General features: G+C 58.7%; 8 protein-coding genes across 8 annotated transcripts; 2 read left to right on the top strand and 6 right to left on the bottom strand.

Moving 5' to 3' along the window:
* Positions 1–394: 394 nt before the first annotated feature.
* PSEUBRA_005094 (WD40 repeat) lies at positions 395–1,489 on the top strand (the record flags this gene model as incomplete). The annotated part of the gene is made up of 1 exon (XM_016438554.2): positions 395–1,489. The coding sequence occupies one exon, from the start codon at positions 395–397 to the stop codon at positions 1,487–1,489; it is 1,095 nt and encodes a 364-aa protein (XP_016290406.2).
* A 132-nt stretch (positions 1,490–1,621) lies between these two features.
* On the bottom strand, positions 1,622–5,070 carry PSEUBRA_005093 (Transketolase-like, pyrimidine-binding domain protein; the record flags this gene model as incomplete). Its single annotated transcript, XM_016438540.1, has 4 exons — positions 1,622–2,611; positions 2,722–2,755; positions 2,872–4,703; positions 4,789–5,070. 4 exons carry the CDS (start codon positions 5,068–5,070, stop codon positions 1,622–1,624), a joined length of 3,138 nt encoding a protein of 1,045 aa, XP_016290405.1.
* Positions 5,071–7,464: 2,394 nt separating this feature from the next.
* PSEUBRA_005092 (uncharacterized protein) lies at positions 7,465–8,325 on the top strand (the record flags this gene model as incomplete). Its single annotated transcript, XM_059465502.1, has 1 exon — positions 7,465–8,325. One exon carries the CDS (start codon positions 7,465–7,467, stop codon positions 8,323–8,325), a length of 861 nt encoding a protein of 286 aa, XP_059321608.1.
* Positions 8,326–8,538: 213 nt separating this feature from the next.
* Positions 8,539–9,621, bottom strand: PSEUBRA_005091 (uncharacterized protein; the record flags this gene model as incomplete). The annotated part of the gene is made up of 1 exon (XM_059465500.1): positions 8,539–9,621. One exon carries the CDS (start codon positions 9,619–9,621, stop codon positions 8,539–8,541), a length of 1,083 nt encoding a protein of 360 aa, XP_059321607.1.
* Positions 9,622–10,017: 396 nt separating this feature from the next.
* PSEUBRA_005090 (uncharacterized protein) lies at positions 10,018–10,851 on the bottom strand (the record flags this gene model as incomplete). The annotated part of the gene is made up of 1 exon (XM_059465496.1): positions 10,018–10,851. The coding sequence occupies one exon, from the start codon at positions 10,849–10,851 to the stop codon at positions 10,018–10,020; it is 834 nt and encodes a 277-aa protein (XP_059321606.1).
* A 465-nt stretch (positions 10,852–11,316) lies between these two features.
* Positions 11,317–12,276, bottom strand: PSEUBRA_005089 (uncharacterized protein; the record flags this gene model as incomplete). Its single annotated transcript, XM_059465493.1, has 1 exon — positions 11,317–12,276. One exon carries the CDS (start codon positions 12,274–12,276, stop codon positions 11,317–11,319), a length of 960 nt encoding a protein of 319 aa, XP_059321605.1.
* Positions 12,277–12,697: 421 nt separating this feature from the next.
* On the bottom strand, positions 12,698–14,399 carry PSEUBRA_005088 (General substrate transporter; the record flags this gene model as incomplete). The annotated part of the gene is made up of 2 exons (XM_016438539.1): positions 12,698–13,086; positions 13,166–14,399. 2 exons carry the CDS (start codon positions 14,397–14,399, stop codon positions 12,698–12,700), a joined length of 1,623 nt encoding a protein of 540 aa, XP_016290404.1.
* A 1,273-nt stretch (positions 14,400–15,672) lies between these two features.
* On the bottom strand, positions 15,673–17,304 carry PSEUBRA_005087 (uncharacterized protein; the record flags this gene model as incomplete). The annotated part of the gene is made up of 1 exon (XM_016438534.1): positions 15,673–17,304. The coding sequence occupies one exon, from the start codon at positions 17,302–17,304 to the stop codon at positions 15,673–15,675; it is 1,632 nt and encodes a 543-aa protein (XP_016290403.1).
* Positions 17,305–17,811: the final 507 nt, after the last annotated feature.

Raw genomic sequence — 17,811 nt, 5'->3', positions numbered from 1 at the left:
AAAGTGGAGCTGCGAAAGTGGAACAACACCGAAGCAATCAACAGCACGACCAGCGCCAGTTCGGTGCCACTCCAACGCCGCATGCTTGTATGTGTGGTGCCACACGCCGGTTCTTCGGGCAGAAGCAGCGCAGAAGAAGGCCGCACAGACAGGCCCACCCACACCTAAAGAGAAAAAAAAAGTGTTGTTTCGAGCTGAACAGTGCATCTTTGACGTTCTTCTGGCCACGTTTTTGCGTGGTTTCTCGCACGGGAAGAAGATCTTACACGTGACAGCGGCGAGTGGAGGCTTTAAGGACCCTTGCTTCTCCTCATCCGTACCTCCTCGCTCGTCCACATCCAGCCCGGTCGCATCCCTCTGTACCCACGCGGATACCCGTCGTGCGCCGTTCACGATGTCGCTCTCGCTATACCCTTCTTCGACCGCGTCGTCGTCCAAAAATGGCCTTCCACCCTCCACAGCCGCCTCGTTCTCCGACCGCCAGATCCACCTGCCGACCTTCCCCAGTCTCAAAACGAAGGATCTTCGCTCTGGGCATCGCTCGTCCGTGCGGTGCGTCAATTGGTCCATTGACGGGCGCAAGCTGGCCACCTGTGGTGCGGACCGGTTGATCCGCGTGTGGGTGCCTGAACGCTCTATCGACCATCGCGCATCGACCGAGCTCCGGGGACACACTGAGTCGGTCGACCAGCTCTGTTGGCATCCTACCCACCCGGAGGTGCTCGCTAGTGCGAGTGGAGATCGGTCCGTGCGGTTGTGGGATGCAAGAACGCGCGGCGAGACAGCGACGGTGGTTACGCCAGGGGCAAATATCAACATTGCCTACCACCCGAACGGCGAGGTCGTAGCCGTGGGGGATAAGACGGATACCGTGTCGATCATCGATATCTCCTCGAACAAGGTTGTTCATACGGTTTGCTCGAGACGCACCACCCCACCTGCAGGGGATGGGAGCTGGACCGAGATGACGATCAGGGCGAGTGGAGAGGAGATCAATGAGCTTTCCTTCTCCCCCGACGGTTCACTACTGCTCCTTTCGAGTGGGAGTGGAAGCGTCCACCTCCATCAAACATCCGACTATAAGAGGGTCCACTCGCATTCAGCCCATACAGCAAACGTGTTTTGCATCCAACACGAACCCCTTTCGCGCTTCGTCGCCACCGCCTCGAGCGACTCCATGGTGAGTCTTTGGGATTGTAGGGAATGGTTCAGCGTCAAGATGATTACCAGTCTGGCGTTTCCAGCAAGAGCGATTGGGTTCAGCTTCGATGGTGAGCTCCTTGCTGCTGGAGGAGAGGACCCGTTTATTTCGATCAATGCAACGTGTCCGAGTGTGGGACGCGATGGCGAAGGGGATACGGTGCACAAGGTGATGTTGGGACAGGGGAGCATGATCAATACGCTGGCTTGGCATCCGAGCAAGTACGTGCTGGCATATGCGGGCGACGAACAGAAGGAGGTGGGCACGGTAAGGGTGTTCAATCTGTGAAGGATCCGGCAGGAGCGGTTCCCACTTGTACTTGTACCCATCGCAACCACTCGGAACGACGCATCAAGGTCAGCTCGCACAGCACACAACACGCTGTGCGAGTTCATTCAAAACCTGTACATGCATTGCATTCTAAAAGGTCAGACACTTGACCAGGGCATCGGCGATCCTAACGGCCTCGGGTTTGTAAAAGAGCTCGCCGACGTGCGGGAAGGGTGTGTCCCACCCACCGACGCGGGTGATGGGAGCTTCAAGGTTCAAGAAGCAGTTCTTCTGGACTTCGGCGGCGATTTCGGCGCCGACGCCGGCGGTCACGGGGGCTTCGTGGACGATGACGCATCGACCGGTTTTGGCGACGGATTTGATCACGGTTTCGCGGTCCCATGGCAGAATGGTACGGAGGTCGATGAGTTCCACGTTGGCGCCTCGGATGCTCGAAGGGAAGTGCTGGGCGATGGAGGCAGGTGGGTTGGCGAGCAGCGCAAGGGCTTCTTCGCATGCGTAGAGAGGTGCGCCCCATGAGATGAGCGTTAGGTCGTTACCCGGTCGCACGATCTCCGCTTGAGACAGGGGCAGGGTGAAATCATCCATGGGGACCTGCTCGACGCTTGCCCTGTAGAGAATCTTGGGCTCGAGGAACACCACCGGATTGTCGTCCGCCACACTGGCCCTGAGCAACCCTTTGGCCTGAATCGGACTGCGTGGAACAACGACCTTCAATCCAGGCACACCCATGAAGAACTGCTCCACGCTCTGACTGTGATACAGCGCACCGTGGCCCACACCCATGCACGGAGCTCGCACCGTCAGCTTGCCCACGTTGAACTGGCCCCCCGAGCGGTAGTTGTACTTTGCCGCTTCGTTGACGAGCTGGTCGAACGCCGGGAAGATGTAGTCGCCAAACTGGATCTCGGCGATGGCCGTGTGGCCCATGTCTGCCAGGCCGATGGCAAAGCCGATGATGCCCTGCTCCGTGAGCGGCGTGTTGAAGACGCGATCCCGGCCAAAGGTGGTGGAGAGGTTCATGGTGGAGCGGAAGACGCCGCCGAAGGCTACGTCTTCGCCAAAGACGAGCGCGGATGGATCCGAGGTGAGGACGTGCGCTTGGGCGTCACGGATCGCCTGCGTGCGTTAAAGGGGGGGGGAGAATGGGGAGGCGGTGGAGGAGAAAAGGAGAAGGCAGAGAAGGGTTGGAGGAGCGTGGGCTGGGGGTCAGTATGCTCATCACGTACAACAAGGAACGAACAGCACGATGATGCTCGAAAACTAATTATAATGGACGTGAACTAGGAGAGAATCTATACAAGTCTTGGCTTAGGGGGAATAGTGTAGACGAACGGAAAGCGAAAGGGGGATATGGCCCGAAGCAATGCGGGAATCACTGCTTGGCCTCCAGGTCCCTCTTCCTGCCCTCGAGCGTCATGGCGAGCTGCTGACCGCTGGCCTGGCTGAGCACACCAGCCAGCTGCTGACCAGGGCTGCTCAGCAGACCGACAATCTGGGCGCGCAAGGTGTCCAGGCTGCCGATCCTGCCCACATCCCTGGACTGGGGCACTTGCAACAGCCTGTTGCCCTCCAACACCGCTGCGAGGGGCACCAGTCTCGGGTTGGCCACGGCCGTCTCGGGGAACTTGGCGCCCATCGCCGGTGCTCTCGGAGGCACATGCCCCAATGCGCGGTCCACGACGTTAAACAGCGCACTGAGATACGCAGGTGTAAGAGTTTCGCACGTCAGCAAGGCGATCGGACCGCTGAGTGCCGGTTGCAACGCTTCCATCGCGGGGTTCGAAGCCAACTGGCGCGTCACCGCCTTCATCAGACCCGCGCGCACCACCGTCAGCGACGCCTTGGCCGTCTGACCTTCGGGCAGCTTGAGAGCCGCAATGTCCGAACGCACCTTGGCCAGCTCGGCGACAGAGAGGTTGTTGTGCTGCAGCACCACCACCATCTGGCTGTCCGTCAGCAGGCGAAGGTACTTTTCGTACAGGAACGACTTCTTCGCCGGGTATTTGCGCGACGATGTCGACGAGGATGATGCCTTGGTGCGGGCAGCAAGCGCGGGCGAGGCGGTGACCGAGATGGGGGAAGTGGCGGCGGAAACGGAAGCTCGAGTCTGGGTCGATGTGGACATTCTACGCACCGTGTACATGTTCATCTTCTGTGTTTCTCTCTGGATGCTCTGTTCTCCGTCGACGAAGCGGAGACCGGGGGTGGCGAGGGCGGATTGGGAAGTGGTGCGCAGGAGCGAGCTCTCGCTGACGGCGGGAGCTTCGGATGCGCTAGGTGGGACGACCTCGGCGACAGCGGCGGATCGGCTGGACGAGGAGAAGCTTCGGAAGAAGGACTTCTGCAACTGGACGGCGGTGGGACGACGGCTGCTGCCGGACGACGAAGCGAGGGGGTGGGCGGCGGTGTGGAACATGCGCGAGGGGGTCTCGGGGTCGTTGCGGGGCTCGAGACGGTGCTCGGCGGGCGATTCGTGAGCGGGAGGGGGCACGTAGGCACCGCCCTTGAGCTCCATCTCGCGCGTCTGATCAACGCCGTCCTCGAAGATTTCGTCCGTGACAGCCCAGCCCTCTGTAGGGTCGACAGTGCGCTCGATGGGTCGGCTGAGGGCCTCGTTGGAGAGGTGCTTGATCTCGTCCTCGGGCAAGTTGACGTTGAGCGTGGCAAAGTTCTCTTCGATGCGCTCGGGGGTGACACTCTTGGTGATAGGAATGATGTCCCTACCGAGAGTCCAAGCGAGCAAGACCTGAGCGGGAGTGATGTTGTTCCTCTGCGCAACGTCGACGACGACATCGTCCTCGAGGTACTTGGCCACGTTCTGGCTGGAACCAAAGGGCGAGTAGGCCTGGAGGGTGACGCCGTGAGCGTGAGCGTAGTTGCGCAGCTCGTCGTTGTGGACGCCGAGGTTGACCTCGACCTGGTTGACGACGGGCTTGATGCTGGACTCGTCGACGACCTCGCCAGTGCGGCGAATGTTGAAGTTGCTGACGCCAATGTTGCGAACCTTGCCCTTCTTGACCATCTCCTCCATGACGCGGTAGGTGGCCATGAAATCACGCGAAAGGTCGGTGCTCTCGACGGGGTGACCACCGGTGCTGCGAATGGAGGGAATCATGGAGCCTTTTGAGTTGAGGAAAGCGACGGGCCAGTGCATGAGGTACAAGTCGAGGTAGTCGGTGCCAAGGTCCTTGAGGGTCGCGTCCAATGCCTGTTTTGCGATCAATACGGGAAGACGAGGTCGGGGTCAGTAAGACAGTCTAAAGGGCGAGTGCTTCCATGTAAAGGCTACGTACCTTTTCAACGTGCTCTGGGTCGTGGAAGCTGTTCCAAAGCTTGCTGGTGATCCACAACTGCTCACGAGGCACACCGGACTTCTTGATACCGGCGGCGACGGCGTCTTCGTTTCGGTAAGCCCAAGCGCAGTCGATGTGGCGGTAGCCCGTCTTGATAGCGTGAGCGACAGCAGGGGTAGCCTGCTCCTTGGTCATCTTCCAGGTGCCGAACCCGAGCTTGGGGATCTGGGCACCATTGGCCAAGGTGAAATTGGCGGACCTTCGGACAGCAGAGGCGTACATGGTTGGTGGACTGGTCTGCGGGCGCGAAGAGGGAAGTGCTACTACGCCGACGAAGTCGAGGCTGTTGAAGTGCGCGATCACCGACGGTCAGAGGAGGTGAGTGATCGGGGCAAATGTAGCGGGGGGACGAGCGCGCGGTGTCGGAGGAAGCGAGCTGTGGATGAAGTCAGGCGTGGGAACAAGGTGATGCCTGGGGACGATGATGGTGGGGATGCAAGGTCAGATAGAGAGAGAACAGAACACGAGCTGAACAGAGAGACAGAGAGAAACACGGATGAACAGGGTACACGGCGGCGGTCGGATGGGCCGATGGAGAAGGTTGGGTCGAGGCGATGTGCTGCGGAGTGGGTGAAAAGCGAGAGGAAGCTGGGTGTTGGTGGAAGAGTGAGAGAGCTGCGGTCAAGGACCCCTGCTCAAGATGGATGGGATGCAGAGGCGTGAGAACAGTGAGAGAGCGTCGGCCAGCAGCCGAAGGTGTGACGGTAGCAAAGTGGGAAAAAAGTAGGCTGCACAGCGCAGTCGAGCGATCCCACTTTGATATCCAGATGTGAAAAAGTTACCACTGCAGATCAGCAGTGACGGCGTCTCGGACAAGCAGGATTGCACTGGCCAAGCCCTGCCTTTTCCTGGTAAAAAAAATTGTTCGCGTCTGTGCGATTTCAAGGGGACCTTACGTGAGGAGAAAACAAGGTTGCGCGTCAGTTCCCGATTTGACTGATCCAGAGCCTCAAATACTCCGCTTCAGATGGAATCGACGCTCAGACCCGCAATTTCGATGACGACCGCGCTCGCTTCTGAGCTATAGCATCCTACTCCGCTCCATCGTGATGGTCCTTTTGCGGGGTAAGCAAGAGCAGCTGCGACCTAGATCGCAAATGCTACACACTCGAATACGCAAGCTGCGTTCATGCAGAGTGCATCGGACGCACACAGTGCGAAGCCCTCTGAGAGTACATAAGTACAGTAAGGGTCAACGATGGACAAGATCAGACCGCCAAGCGTGCTGCAAAGTTGGCGTCTCGGTTGAGGAAGGCGATGGGAAGATGCAGCTGCCTCTCGTCTTTTCGAGTTTTCGCGTGAGTCTACTGTCCTCGCGGGGTGGGCAGAGCAGCAAGAGAAGTGCAGTGATTTGCCGAGGGTGCTGAAGAGGCCGAGCGATGTTCGCTCTAGACTTGGTCGTGCAGCTTTTGCTCTCAAGCCAAGCCGGTCAATTGGCACCGAGCGCGATAAAATGCCCTTCTTGGACGTGCATGTCAAGACGCCGAAGCTGCTGCCCTCTGTGAACTACAGCCTCGCTCCAGCACCGGCTTGGCTGCAGAAACGACTGTGGACGGCAGAGCCCGTCTGCTTTTATCTGAAGAGCGATCCCGAAACAGACAATCAGTGCTGAATCGGGCGATCAGCTGACGCAAGACCAAATCGGGCAGCCGCGCGCCCCCTTCCTCAAGCCCGCAACCTTGATTTTTGCGGAGAAAGACAGATTGCGGGGAGCGTGGGGGCAACGCGTTATTGAGCAGCTTGCCCCGTCAAACCCGGCATACCCTCGCCTCGCTCTCCGCACATCCTCCCTCGATGGCTTGTCATTTGCATCCCGTGTGTTGAGCGCTCCCGTAGAGCACTGATGCATCCAAAGATGCAAGGACACCCATGTTTCGGTGTCGCGGCCACGTTTGGGCAACGTCACCCTCTCTCCGGCAGACCCTTGCGGTAACTTATCCAGCATGTACCGGCAGGCAAGCCGCAACCGCCGCCATGTCCGATGCCTCGTTGCCGGCTGCGGTGGATCTCAAAGCCAGCCAATTGATCCGATTCATGGCCGTAACCCGATGCTTCTCAATCTTGAGCGGCGCCTTGTCGTGGTGCGGGTGGAACCCGAACAAGCGCCGCCTCCATACCACCGATAACTGAGATGCGCCGCCACTGAGGATCAAAGCCAGCGGAGATCGCCCGATCCAAGCTGTCTGCGTCGCCAAGGATCGAGTCGTCAATCGAGGCAGCACCACATCTCTTCTGTTCTCCTCCAAACGACGACAGTGTCGATCCAAGCAACCTTTGGTGCTTGCCAACTTGATGTCGTGCTTTCGTCCGTGTCCGGCGCCGAAATGAAGAGCTAGGATTTGGCCGGTCCGGCCCATTTGCGCCACCGACAGAGGGAGGCAATCTTGATGTGGTTGATGCAACCTCAGTGCGGATCGACAGGATGCTGTCTGTGGCTATGAACTCGCCTTCAGAGCGTTCACACGGTGGTGACAACGCCCCACCTGCCCAGCGTCTCGACCTTCGGTGTCAAGCGAACTTTTTCGAGTGACTGACACTGAAGAAGTACAAACTGCAAGGGCCGCCACTCTTGCTTGCTTGCAGATCCAGTTCCAACTCTCACGACTCCCTCACGCCATGACGCTCGCTAGAATCATCCCGGGACTGCTTATTGTTCTCTTGGTGATGCGCAACTTGGCCGTTGCCTGGCCAATGAACCGCAATGGAGGAGGCCACGATCCATTCGAGCCTCCGACTCACGACCTGGTCTCTGGTCCATCCCAATTGGTGGCGCCCAACTCACCTGGCACGTCTTCGCCCTCCTGGTCCCCATCATTCTCGCCCTCGGACCGCCCGCTCGATGCGACGGACCACGAGATCCTCCAATCCCTTTCGGCGGACCTCACCGCCGGCAGCAGCAAGAAACGCGGTCGAGGTAAGACGCTCATGGACCGCGAGACGAAACGGCGTTCTCGCTTCGCCAGCGCCCGTCTCGCCTCTGGCTGGCCCGAACCGCCCACCCTGGCGCGTCTCGACGAGGTGCCTCCGCTACGCCATCTGGTGGGCAGGGGCGAACTTGCCTACGTCAGCGACAACTCCGTTCGGGATCGCATCGTCAATGGGTTGTTTGCTGGCAAGCTGCGCTGGGTGGACAAGCGCGAGATGCCGACAGGTTTCGATCCAAGGGCATACCACAAACGCTCACCTTACATGAATCCGAGCAGAGTGCTCCCTCTGCCCAATACAGGCGCAGAGGGATTGACGCACGTGCACATGACGCAGCACAACATGCCCATAAGAAAGGGCGGCGTGCTCGTAGGGAGCGTGCTGGAGGGCAAGCCGTATTATGCGTTTTGGGGGGTGGCTCAGCACGAAGTGAAAGATAAGGTACCCGTGACGTTTTACGGCGCCGGGTGGTTTGACGGCATGCATGTGGACGAGGTAGATGCGCATCTTGGATCGCTGTTGGAACACATGAAGAGAGGTGTGGCGAGGTGATGATGCACCTGCTTCTCTTGTACATGTCGACAGTCTCTGCTTCCAACAGGTGCTCGTGCGGTATACATCAACGAGTGAGAATCGTGCCGAAGACATTCGAGAGACAGTCAAATTGCTGTCTGACTGGTGCTTTTGCGATCCGAAAGCATCAAGACCGATACCGGGTGAAAAGCATACCAGTCACTCGCACACTTGATGGCATACATTCGACCTTCACGCCGCCCTCCCCTCCAGCTCCTCGATCAGCGATCTCAACCGTCGATCCACCGCCTCGTTATCCTCCTTCTCCAGCACCCCCGCCCCGTAGTGCACCACGGGCAAGAATTCGCTCTCCACATCCTCTGGCACGCCCCAGAAGGCATAATACGGCTTGCCGTGCAGCGACGTCCCCCGCGTCAGCCCTTCTTGTCGGATCGGCACGTTGTGCTGCGTCATGTGGACGCTCCATCGGACGTCGTGCTGCTGGAAGGCGAGAGGGAGGCGGCGGCTGTACATCTTGTATGGCGATCGATCGTGGAAGGTGACCTTGGTCAGCATGTCACGCGAGAGGGACACCCATCGGAGCTTGCCACCGAACGCGTCGATGATGCGGGCAGGGATGAGGGGCGAATCGGCGAACGTGAGCTGCTTTTTGGGTGAGCGGAAGGGCGCGTAGTGATCGAGACGGGAGAAGACGGATGGTTCCGGCCAGCCGATGCGCGTGCGGATGGCGGCGTTTCGGACTCTATGCCGCTCGATGGCCGCCGCCTTTTGGGGAGACGGTCGCAGCTTCGTTCGCGCCGGTCGAGACGCAGGGATGGTGACCTGAGGGCGCTGCGCGCCGCTGGTCTCTGAGGTTGGCATCGCACCTGTCAGTCCGGCTGACGGCTCGACGCTGGGCTGATTCGAAGAAGAACTGTACTGCGCGAAATCCGCAGAGAGAGCACGGAGGATGTCAAAGTCTACATCCTCCAGCTCGGCGGACGGGGTATCGACATCGAGAGCCCATGATAGCGGTTCATGAAAGCTGTTCAAAGGAGTACTGCTGGGCGTAGAATGCCAAGGACCAGGAAAGAAGCGATCGGAATCGGTCGAGGACGGGGAGGGCGGGGTCGGCCAGTGCTGCCCAGGTTCAGGGAGCCGAAAGCCGCTGTGTATTGCTTGCAGAGCAGAATCATCGTGTCGCTCCATGGGAGCGGTTTGCACACGTCGAAAAGTCAGCAACCAAAGGACGAGGAGCACTGCAGCAATACGCGTCAACATGGTGACATTCACGCAATTGGCAAAGATCGGTTTCAAGTGCTCGTTGGATGACATGTGCTTCTAACGCTTCGAGGTGCACCGATGCTGCCAGCAGATACTTAATGGGTCTCGAAGACGAGTTGCGCCTTGTGGTGGCTTGAACGGCGCGATTGCCGCTTGCATTGCGACGACCTCATTGCGCGATCGTTTTTCCTGACCAAAGAGGCAACGGCGTGGCCCGTTGACTGGAACTGTATTCTTGGGCGGACCGCTTTCATCACCTTGGAGCCAATGCACACGAAAGTCATGTGAACGATCGATGTCAGACGAGCGATTTATCATGCTAGAGACACTCGAGACAGAAGGGCAGACACTCAGCCGGAGACTTTTGAGATAAGAAGCGTTGAGAGGTCGATGAAAGCACGGCAGTGGCTTAGTCGACAAGCACATATGACGACATTCACTCTACACTCACACCTTGGCCTTCCCCTCCAGCTCTTGGATCAGCGGTGCCAAATGTCGATCCACCGCCTCGTTATCCTGCGTCTCCAGCGTGCCCAGTCCGTAAAAGACGATGGGCAGAAGGTCACCCTCCGGCTTCTCCGGCAACCCCCAGAACCCATAGTACGGCTTGCGCCAAAACTCAGTTCCTTGGGTCAAGCCGGCGGTTCGGGGCGGAACGTTGTGTTGCGTCATATGCACCGAGAGCCTCTCTCCGTCCTTGTGGATCGCGATGGGTAGACGGCGGCTGTAGAGGTTGTACGGCGACCGGTTGTGCCAGTTGTGCGGCACGAGGGTTTCGCGCGAGGTAGTGGCGGGGAACCATCGGAGTTTGCCGCCAAAAGCGTTGACGATGCGCGATGGGATTTGCGGCGAGTCGTCGTGCGTGAGGCTCCGGTGGTGGTCTCGGAAGGGCGCGTAGTAGGGGAGCAAGGTGAGGGTGTATGGCTCTGGATGGCCGATGCGGCCGCGGACGATGGATGTGGTGGCTTTGTGACGCGCGATGGCGTTGTCCGTGTCCACAAGGGAAGCCGTCGAGCCAGGACGAGGCAGATTGTTGCTACCTTGGCTCTCGTCGTGTGAAGCAGTGGGATCGGGTGACGAGAAATCAGCGGAGAGCGCACGGAGGATCTCAAAGTCGGCCGGTTCCATGTCGGCAGGTGGCGTCGAAAAGTCGAGCGCCCAGGCGGCTGGTCGGTGTGATGAATGCGCGCCAGCTTCGTCGTATCGGTCCATAGGTAGCGCTTTCACGAGTCGGAACAGCAGCAGCCCAAAGACTGGCAGCGAGATGGCGGTCCTCAGCATGGTGATAGGGTTGAGAATGCGATCGGAGGCCGACTGCGTGAGGTAGAAGGAAGTCAAGTTTGCCTTCGTAACTTAACCTACTCAGATCCTTTCGTGGGCTTGATAGGCGCTTTTTATGCCTTGCACGCAAAGTCACCAAAGATGAGTCGTAGCTCGTGGTGGGGATGAACCGCTCAAATGGGCCTGGACCGCGTTATCCTCATCGCGTGACCGGTGTCCCCCACCAACAAGGCAAAGATGTGGCTCGACGTTGTGCGCTGCTGTGTCCTCTTGCGGGACCGCTCTCATTACCTCGGAGCCAAAGCACGCGATAATCGTGTGGGTGACCGATGCCAGACGAGCGAGGACGTACATCAGTAACGATAACTCGTTCAAGAGCTCAGCCGACATTGACTCCATGCTCACGCCTTGGCCTCTTCCTCCAGCTCCTCAATCAGCAGGGCGAAATGCCCGTCTACGACTGCATTATCCTTCTTCTCCAGAATCCTTCTCCAGAATCCCCGATCCGTAAAACACCGCGGGCACAGAGCCGCTGCTCACATCCTCGGGCAATCCCCAAAATCCATAGTACGGCTTGCCGTGGAGCGGCGTGCCCTGCGTCAGACCCTCTCGTCGGAGAGGTACGTTGTGCTGGGTCATGTGCACGCTCCAGCTCGTACCTTGTCTTTCCATTCGGATGGGTAGACGGCGGCTGTACAGCTTGTACGGAGTTCGATCGCGAAAGATTGTCTGTAACGACGTGTCGCGCGACAGGGGCACCCATTGGAGCTTGCCAGCAAACGCGGCGACGATGCGGGAAGCGATCTCCGGTGAGGTGTCGGAGGAGAGCTGCCGCGCAACGCTGCGGAACGGTGGGTAGGAGACGAGGTGCGAGAAGGAGCGCGGTTCGGGCCAGCGCATGCGCTTCCGGATGGCGGCGGACTTGACCCTTTGCGACGCTATGGCGGCTGCGAGGTCGGGAGGTGGAGGCACCCGAGGGCGTTTCGCTTCGGGTTGGGCGATGCTGGTAAACGAGTGGGGGGAGGCGGATGTCGGATCAGAAGGTGCTGTCTGACCGGGCTCGACGGGCAGATGGCTTGAAGACGGACGCGAAAGATCCGCAGAAAGTGCATGCAGGATGTCAAAGTCCACGTCTTGAAGCCCGGTGGGCTGCGTGGTAGAGTCGAGCGCCCAGTTCAGCGGCTGATGAAGGTGTGGATCGTTCGACACATGCAAGTCTATGGGACGCCATCCGTCTAGAACCTCGCTCGAGGATGAGGAAGATGGTTTCTGGGGTGGCCAGGGTTGCTGATGCCCGAGGGACGGAGACCAGCTGTCTGTTTTGTGCGTGTCATCGTCGTTGTTTGACCCAATGAGAGCTGCTTGAACGAATCGAATCGCCAGTAGCTCCAAGATGAGGAGCGCTCCAGCAGCTTGAATCAACATGGTGATGGTTTTCTGATCGACAAACGTCGAGTCCAAGTGCGTAACTTCACATTCGATGCGAGAGCCTTTGCGCTACTCTTGCAGCCTGATTGAGGACGCTTGCCGTCTGGGAAAACGCGGGCGACTCCGAAGTTGGGTTGCGCCTCGAGGTATGTGATGAACAGGACTCGCCACCTGGACTGCGCCTACCTCATCCACCGTTGTCTCTCAGCGGTCAGGCCGAGATACGGCCCGAAGTTGCATGGCGCCGTGTCTTTTGCGGCGCTGCTTTCCTACGCCACGGAGGAACACTCAAGAAGAACTTGTGGTCTATCAACCTCACACTCTCATTCGGTGCGTATCATTGCGGTTTCAAACATGACCATGATCGTTAGCCGCTGAATCTGCAGCTCTTTTGAACGGGAAACATTCTGTGATGATCCTAACGAGAAGCCTTCTCACTGAGCGCGCTCTCCTCGTCGTCGGTCGAAATATCGTCCGCATCGCTGTTCTTGACCCTACCAAGCGCCTCCTTGGCGCCCGTCACGCCTTCGCTTCCATCGCCGATCTCGCCCTCCCATCCGTTGTCCACGAGGTGCTGCAACCACGCCCTGTCCTCTTCGGCGAGATCGAACTTGGTCGTCTCTGGGATGCAGAAGTAGACCAATGCGATACCAGTCAGTCCCAAGAGGGCCGAGATGATGAAGACCCACTTCTTGCCGAGGTGCGTTTGGATTGGCGTAAAGGCTTGCGTGCCGATTGCAGCGCCCGTCTTGCCGACAGCTGCGGAGATGCCGTAGAACGTGCCGCGCAGGGCGGACGGGTAGACCTCTATTGCGCAAAGAGAAAGAAATGTCGGGTCAGTACGGGTGAACTTCTAGATGTGCACCACACATGTTGCCGGGCTCACCTGAGCTTGTAAGGCCACACATATTGCCTGGGCCGAAATTTCCTGATGAAGCAAGCAGACCGAAGAGGATGACGATGGCGGCGACGTTGGAGCTGACCTGCTCGTATGCGCAGCCAATGATAAGGCCGAGGACGAGGAAACCGCCGAGACCGATCATGAAGCACTTCCTGCTACCCAAATAAGGAAGGGCCCAAACGCCAATGAACGTGCCTGGCAGGCCGAGAAAGGAGAGGAAGAACTGCCACTCCGCGACCCGGATCAGACTCGGGTTGTGCAGGACGGTGCTGATGATGGTACCGCTAAACACGCCGAGAGGGAAGACGACAAAGTCGTAGATGAACCAAACACCCGCTGTACCCAAAAGTCTCTTCCAGTACCGCCTCAATGCCAGCTTGTAGGGCACCTTCTTACGCATCGCCGTCTTGCGGTACAGCGACGAGTTGAGCACCATCATGCGGAAATAGAAGATGATGAGGGGGAAGAGGGCGCCGAAGCCGAAGACGGTGCGCCAGATGATGCCGAGGTCGCGGAAGCCAGCCGCGTCCTTGGTGTCGTGGTAGCCGGTGATACGGAGGACGACCATGAAGAAGCCGAGCGAGACGAGGGTGCCGAGACCCAGGACGAGGTTGGTGACGAGGATGAAGACTTGGCTGCGGTGCTTGGCGCCGAGTCGCTCATTAGCGGCTTCGGAGGCGGATGTGGAAGATGCGGGGTACTCACCACCGACACCAACACCGACGCAGCCGCGCGCAACGGTGAGCCACCAGAACATGTTGGCTGGCTTGTTGTCGACGGGGTAGGCGGCCGTGGCGAAGATCGCGCCGAGCACAAGCAGGGTCGTTGTGAGGGTCACGCCGGCTTTGCGTCCAACACGATCGCAGATGAGTCCAACGGCAATCTGACCGATGATAGCACCGACGAGAGAGGCGTTGGAGATGCGGGTCTGGGTCGCTGCGTCGTAGACTTTGGTGCCGTAGCGGGTGCGAAAGACGACGTTGGTCATGGTCATCAAAGAATTCTGGTAGCCATCGGAAAGGAGGGCACAGCCGGCAGCGAGGATGAGCAGGATCGAGTTGTTGGAGCGCGGCTTCTTGATCTCGCCGGCGGAGGTTGTAGCGGTGAGCTGGTGAGCAGCATCGTGAGCGCCAGGGGTGGAAGGTGGCGAGGACTTCGACTGGATCACGTCGTCAGATGTGTCCGAGCGACCGGTGGCGGCGAGCGTGTGCACCTCCATGTTGGCGCGGAGAGCTCGAGTAGAGTGTTGATTGCGGTGGAAGAGTGAGGGTGTGATGGCGAGTAGGTGGTCACAAGGGATGGCAGACCCGACGTCTTTATACTTTCACTTCCATCGTCGAAGGTACTCGACGAGGATGCAGGGCCAGTGAATGACAGCTCCGAAAAGCGTCCTGAGCGTGGACTAGCGTGTCTTGCCCTCGCGTGGGCATCTTACCGGCATGGCGCTCGGACGGTCCTGCACCGACCCTGCAACTTGCCCCGCCTTGACCCTCGGGTGGTGGCAGCGGCTGCAGGGACCGACGGCAATTGTGCCGCAAATGGCGCCTAAGCGAGCCAGTTTGGACGCTCTAAGCGAGAGGGGCAAAAATTCAAAGCTGCCGCTCTCGCCTGTCGAGTTTGGCACGTGTATGCAGGCTGTATCAACTCGAGCGCTCGCGCCCAGGCAAGAGAGTGCACGTTTTGCCAGGTGCATGCCGAATGGAGCTGCTCCAAGATCATTTGTGTTCGTTCCGCGCTACCTTTCGTCTATGCGTATAGGTATACGGCGAGGGTGGTGGTACCAAGCAGGCTTTGGCGTTCGAGGATGTGATTTCCATCGGTCAACCTTGGTTGGGAATCTTTGAGCTTCGGTGCATTGTCGGTAGTTTAGGGCGAACGTGGACCAGAACAGGCTGATCAGATTTCTACGACCATATGGTCCAGTGAGTGTATGAAGGTATGAACGGTCCAAGTGGCGAGGCAGGCAGCTTTCGGCATGATCGGAGTGTCAAAAAAAAAACAGAGCGCGACCCGGCGGCAGCGTTTCGAAGATTCCATCTGCCGCAAACACCCTTGCCACTCAGGCCGCAACGTTGCTGCACGTGCAGCCATCGTCGTCCATCCTCACTCGCCGGCGAATTTTCGACTGATCCCTTCGTGTACCTGCCTCATCGCATCCACTACCGCAGCTTTGTCGGCTCGCATCGGCAAACTCAGGTACACGAGGTGAACAAAAGGCCCGAGCTATGTCCGTGTTCGCATTGGTAGCATCAACGTGACCGCCGGGAACCTTTGCGTACGGTGCTGCGGGTCATCAACGTGCTCTTCAGCTCGTGCTTCAACAAGGTGGCGACAAGGTTCTCGCATCGTCGTTGCTTCCGTCTGCGAAGAAGGGCTCGGCCGGGATAATTCAAGGCGAAACTCAAGATGTGAAAGATGATGCGATGCATTAAAAGGCCGGTAGCAAGACAAAGATGCGTTCCAAAGTGTCCAAGTGAAAACCACGAGACAGCTCACTTGGTGGCGGCGATGCGCGCCCTCAACCTCGCCTCGAGCTTCTCCATCATCTGCGCCAGCCCTTCGTCCTCCTGAGCCACACCACCCCCCACACCACCCGACGCCGTCATGGGTTTCCTCTCGGGAAGCTCGAGGTCTTCGTAGTAGACCGCCTTGCGCGTGTGGCCCATCCTCCAGAGCTTGAACGTCTTGAGCATCTCGTTCATCTCGAGCGCCACGGGCGAGTTCGGTGTAGTAGATGCTAGTGTGCGCAAGCGAGCCTCGCGTACGGCTCGGATCCACTTGACCTGACCACGAGGGAGATATTCGTTCGAGTAGGGCACTTCGCTGAATCGGATCTCCTTCATCTGCTTCTTTCCAACGCAGGGCACGGTGGCCAGCTTGGTCTCTGCTTTTGGAGAGGTTGGCCACATCCAGTTGTAGAATCGACCAACAAGACCAGGGGCCGCGGTCGGGACTAGGACGGGAGCGGCAAGGGTAGAAGCACTCGCGCCGCTTACAGGGCAAAGCGCATCCCACGACTTGACAGGCACCTGAGCTGTAGCAAAGGGGCAGCCAGGCTCTGTGCGCAGAGGAATGTCGAGGAAGGCGTCCAACGTCCTGATGAGCAGCGAGTGATCGCCGGAAACACCGTCAAAGTCGTCGACGCCCCAACCGTGGAAACCTTGGGCGTGCGACATCCAGACGCTCTTTCGGATCTTTTCCTCCTTGAGCGTGTCGAAAAAGTGACGGAAGGCGGCTCGGAGGGCGACGTGACCCTGCTTGAGCGCATCGGCGGCTTGTTGCTCTTGACCCTGCGCCATCAATGTCTGGCACTGCGCGATAGAATGGTACAGATCGAGTGAGAGGCGCTCCATCTGATAAAAGACAAAGGCGTTGTATCGTTCTGCATCCACAACAGACGGGTAGGGCATGTGGCGCATGTTGGAGTAGACCAGTTCGAGGTCGTCACCGCCGTGAGAAACGACGTTGACCAGGGTCATGGAGTAGAGACAGCCGCCGCTCGACTCGATGCCGTAAAAGTCATTGAGCCAGCGGAAGGGAGTCTGGATCGAGTCGGGGAAGGCGATGCTCTTCTCATCTTGCGCCATGGCGACAACAGGTAGTGTGCCCCATCGATAGAGGTGGATGAGGTATGCTGTGCAGGCGAGGAAGCCGAGTCGAGCATTGACATCGAGCTCGGGGAGAGTGGCCATGACTTGTTGCACGTCGGCAGACGACAAGGACTGCTCGAGCCAGAGTCGATTCTCGTCGATGCGTTGCCGGAGCTCAGAGTCTGTGTAGTTGGGTCGGAGCTGTGGAGTGACGAAGCGTGGCGGCGCTTGCCTGGCGACGCGGTCGTAGATGTGAAGGCAGTGAGGCCACGAGTCGCGATAGGTTGGTCTTGGTGGCCAGCTTCCACCGCCTTCTGTGCGAATCATCTCGTCGAGCGTGGACGAAAGACAGGTGGAGAGTGCGGACGAGAGCTTAGGAGCGAGATCTACGGTGTAGCTGATGGGCTCATCAAGGATCGAGGTGGCTGAGGAGGAGATCTGAGAGGTGTGACGCGAGAGAAAGTCGGGGGTCTCGATTGCAGCTAGCGAGGAAGCCGACGAGCTGCGGCTACTGGAGGCGAGTGGTCGCGCCATGATTGAGTTGAGTTGGAGGGCTGATTCTACTGCGGGACCGGGATGCGAATGGTATAGTCTGCTTGATGCGAGTGATGGTGCTGGTGCTGAGGATTACGGTGATGCTGATGCTGTTGCTTAGGATGATGCTAATGGTAGTGGAAGGGAAGGCAAAGAGATGAAGCAGTGACGAGGGAAGCAAGCGTGAAATGAAGGTACGCGGGGCGTGCAAGGAAGGGGAGCGAGACCAAGGGTGAATAAGTATGCCGATGAAGCTGTGCGAGGGAAGGAGGAGGGGGCACCAAGCTGAGCCACGAGCAAAGACTTTTGTTTGTCGTCACACTCTTGACAGATAGCCGAAAGCAGGGGCGAGTGGAAGCCTTCGGCACAGTCACACCCTCGCTCATTTCACCTCCCACGCCCACTCAATGTGACTGCGAGCAGCTGAGCAAGGCGACAATAGGCATATCCGAGACCTCGCAACGCCCGCTTCCTGTGGACTGTACCGCCCAAAGGTGGACACCCCGC

The sequence above is a fragment of the Kalmanozyma brasiliensis genome, assembly GCF_000497045.1.
Source record: "Kalmanozyma brasiliensis GHG001 unplaced genomic scaffold PSEUBRA_SCAF5, whole genome shotgun sequence".
NCBI classification, from domain to species: Eukaryota; Fungi; Basidiomycota; class Ustilaginomycetes; order Ustilaginales; genus Kalmanozyma; species Kalmanozyma brasiliensis.
The sequence above is the reverse complement of the archived record's forward strand: the minus strand, read 5'-3'. Positions and strand labels throughout refer to the sequence as shown.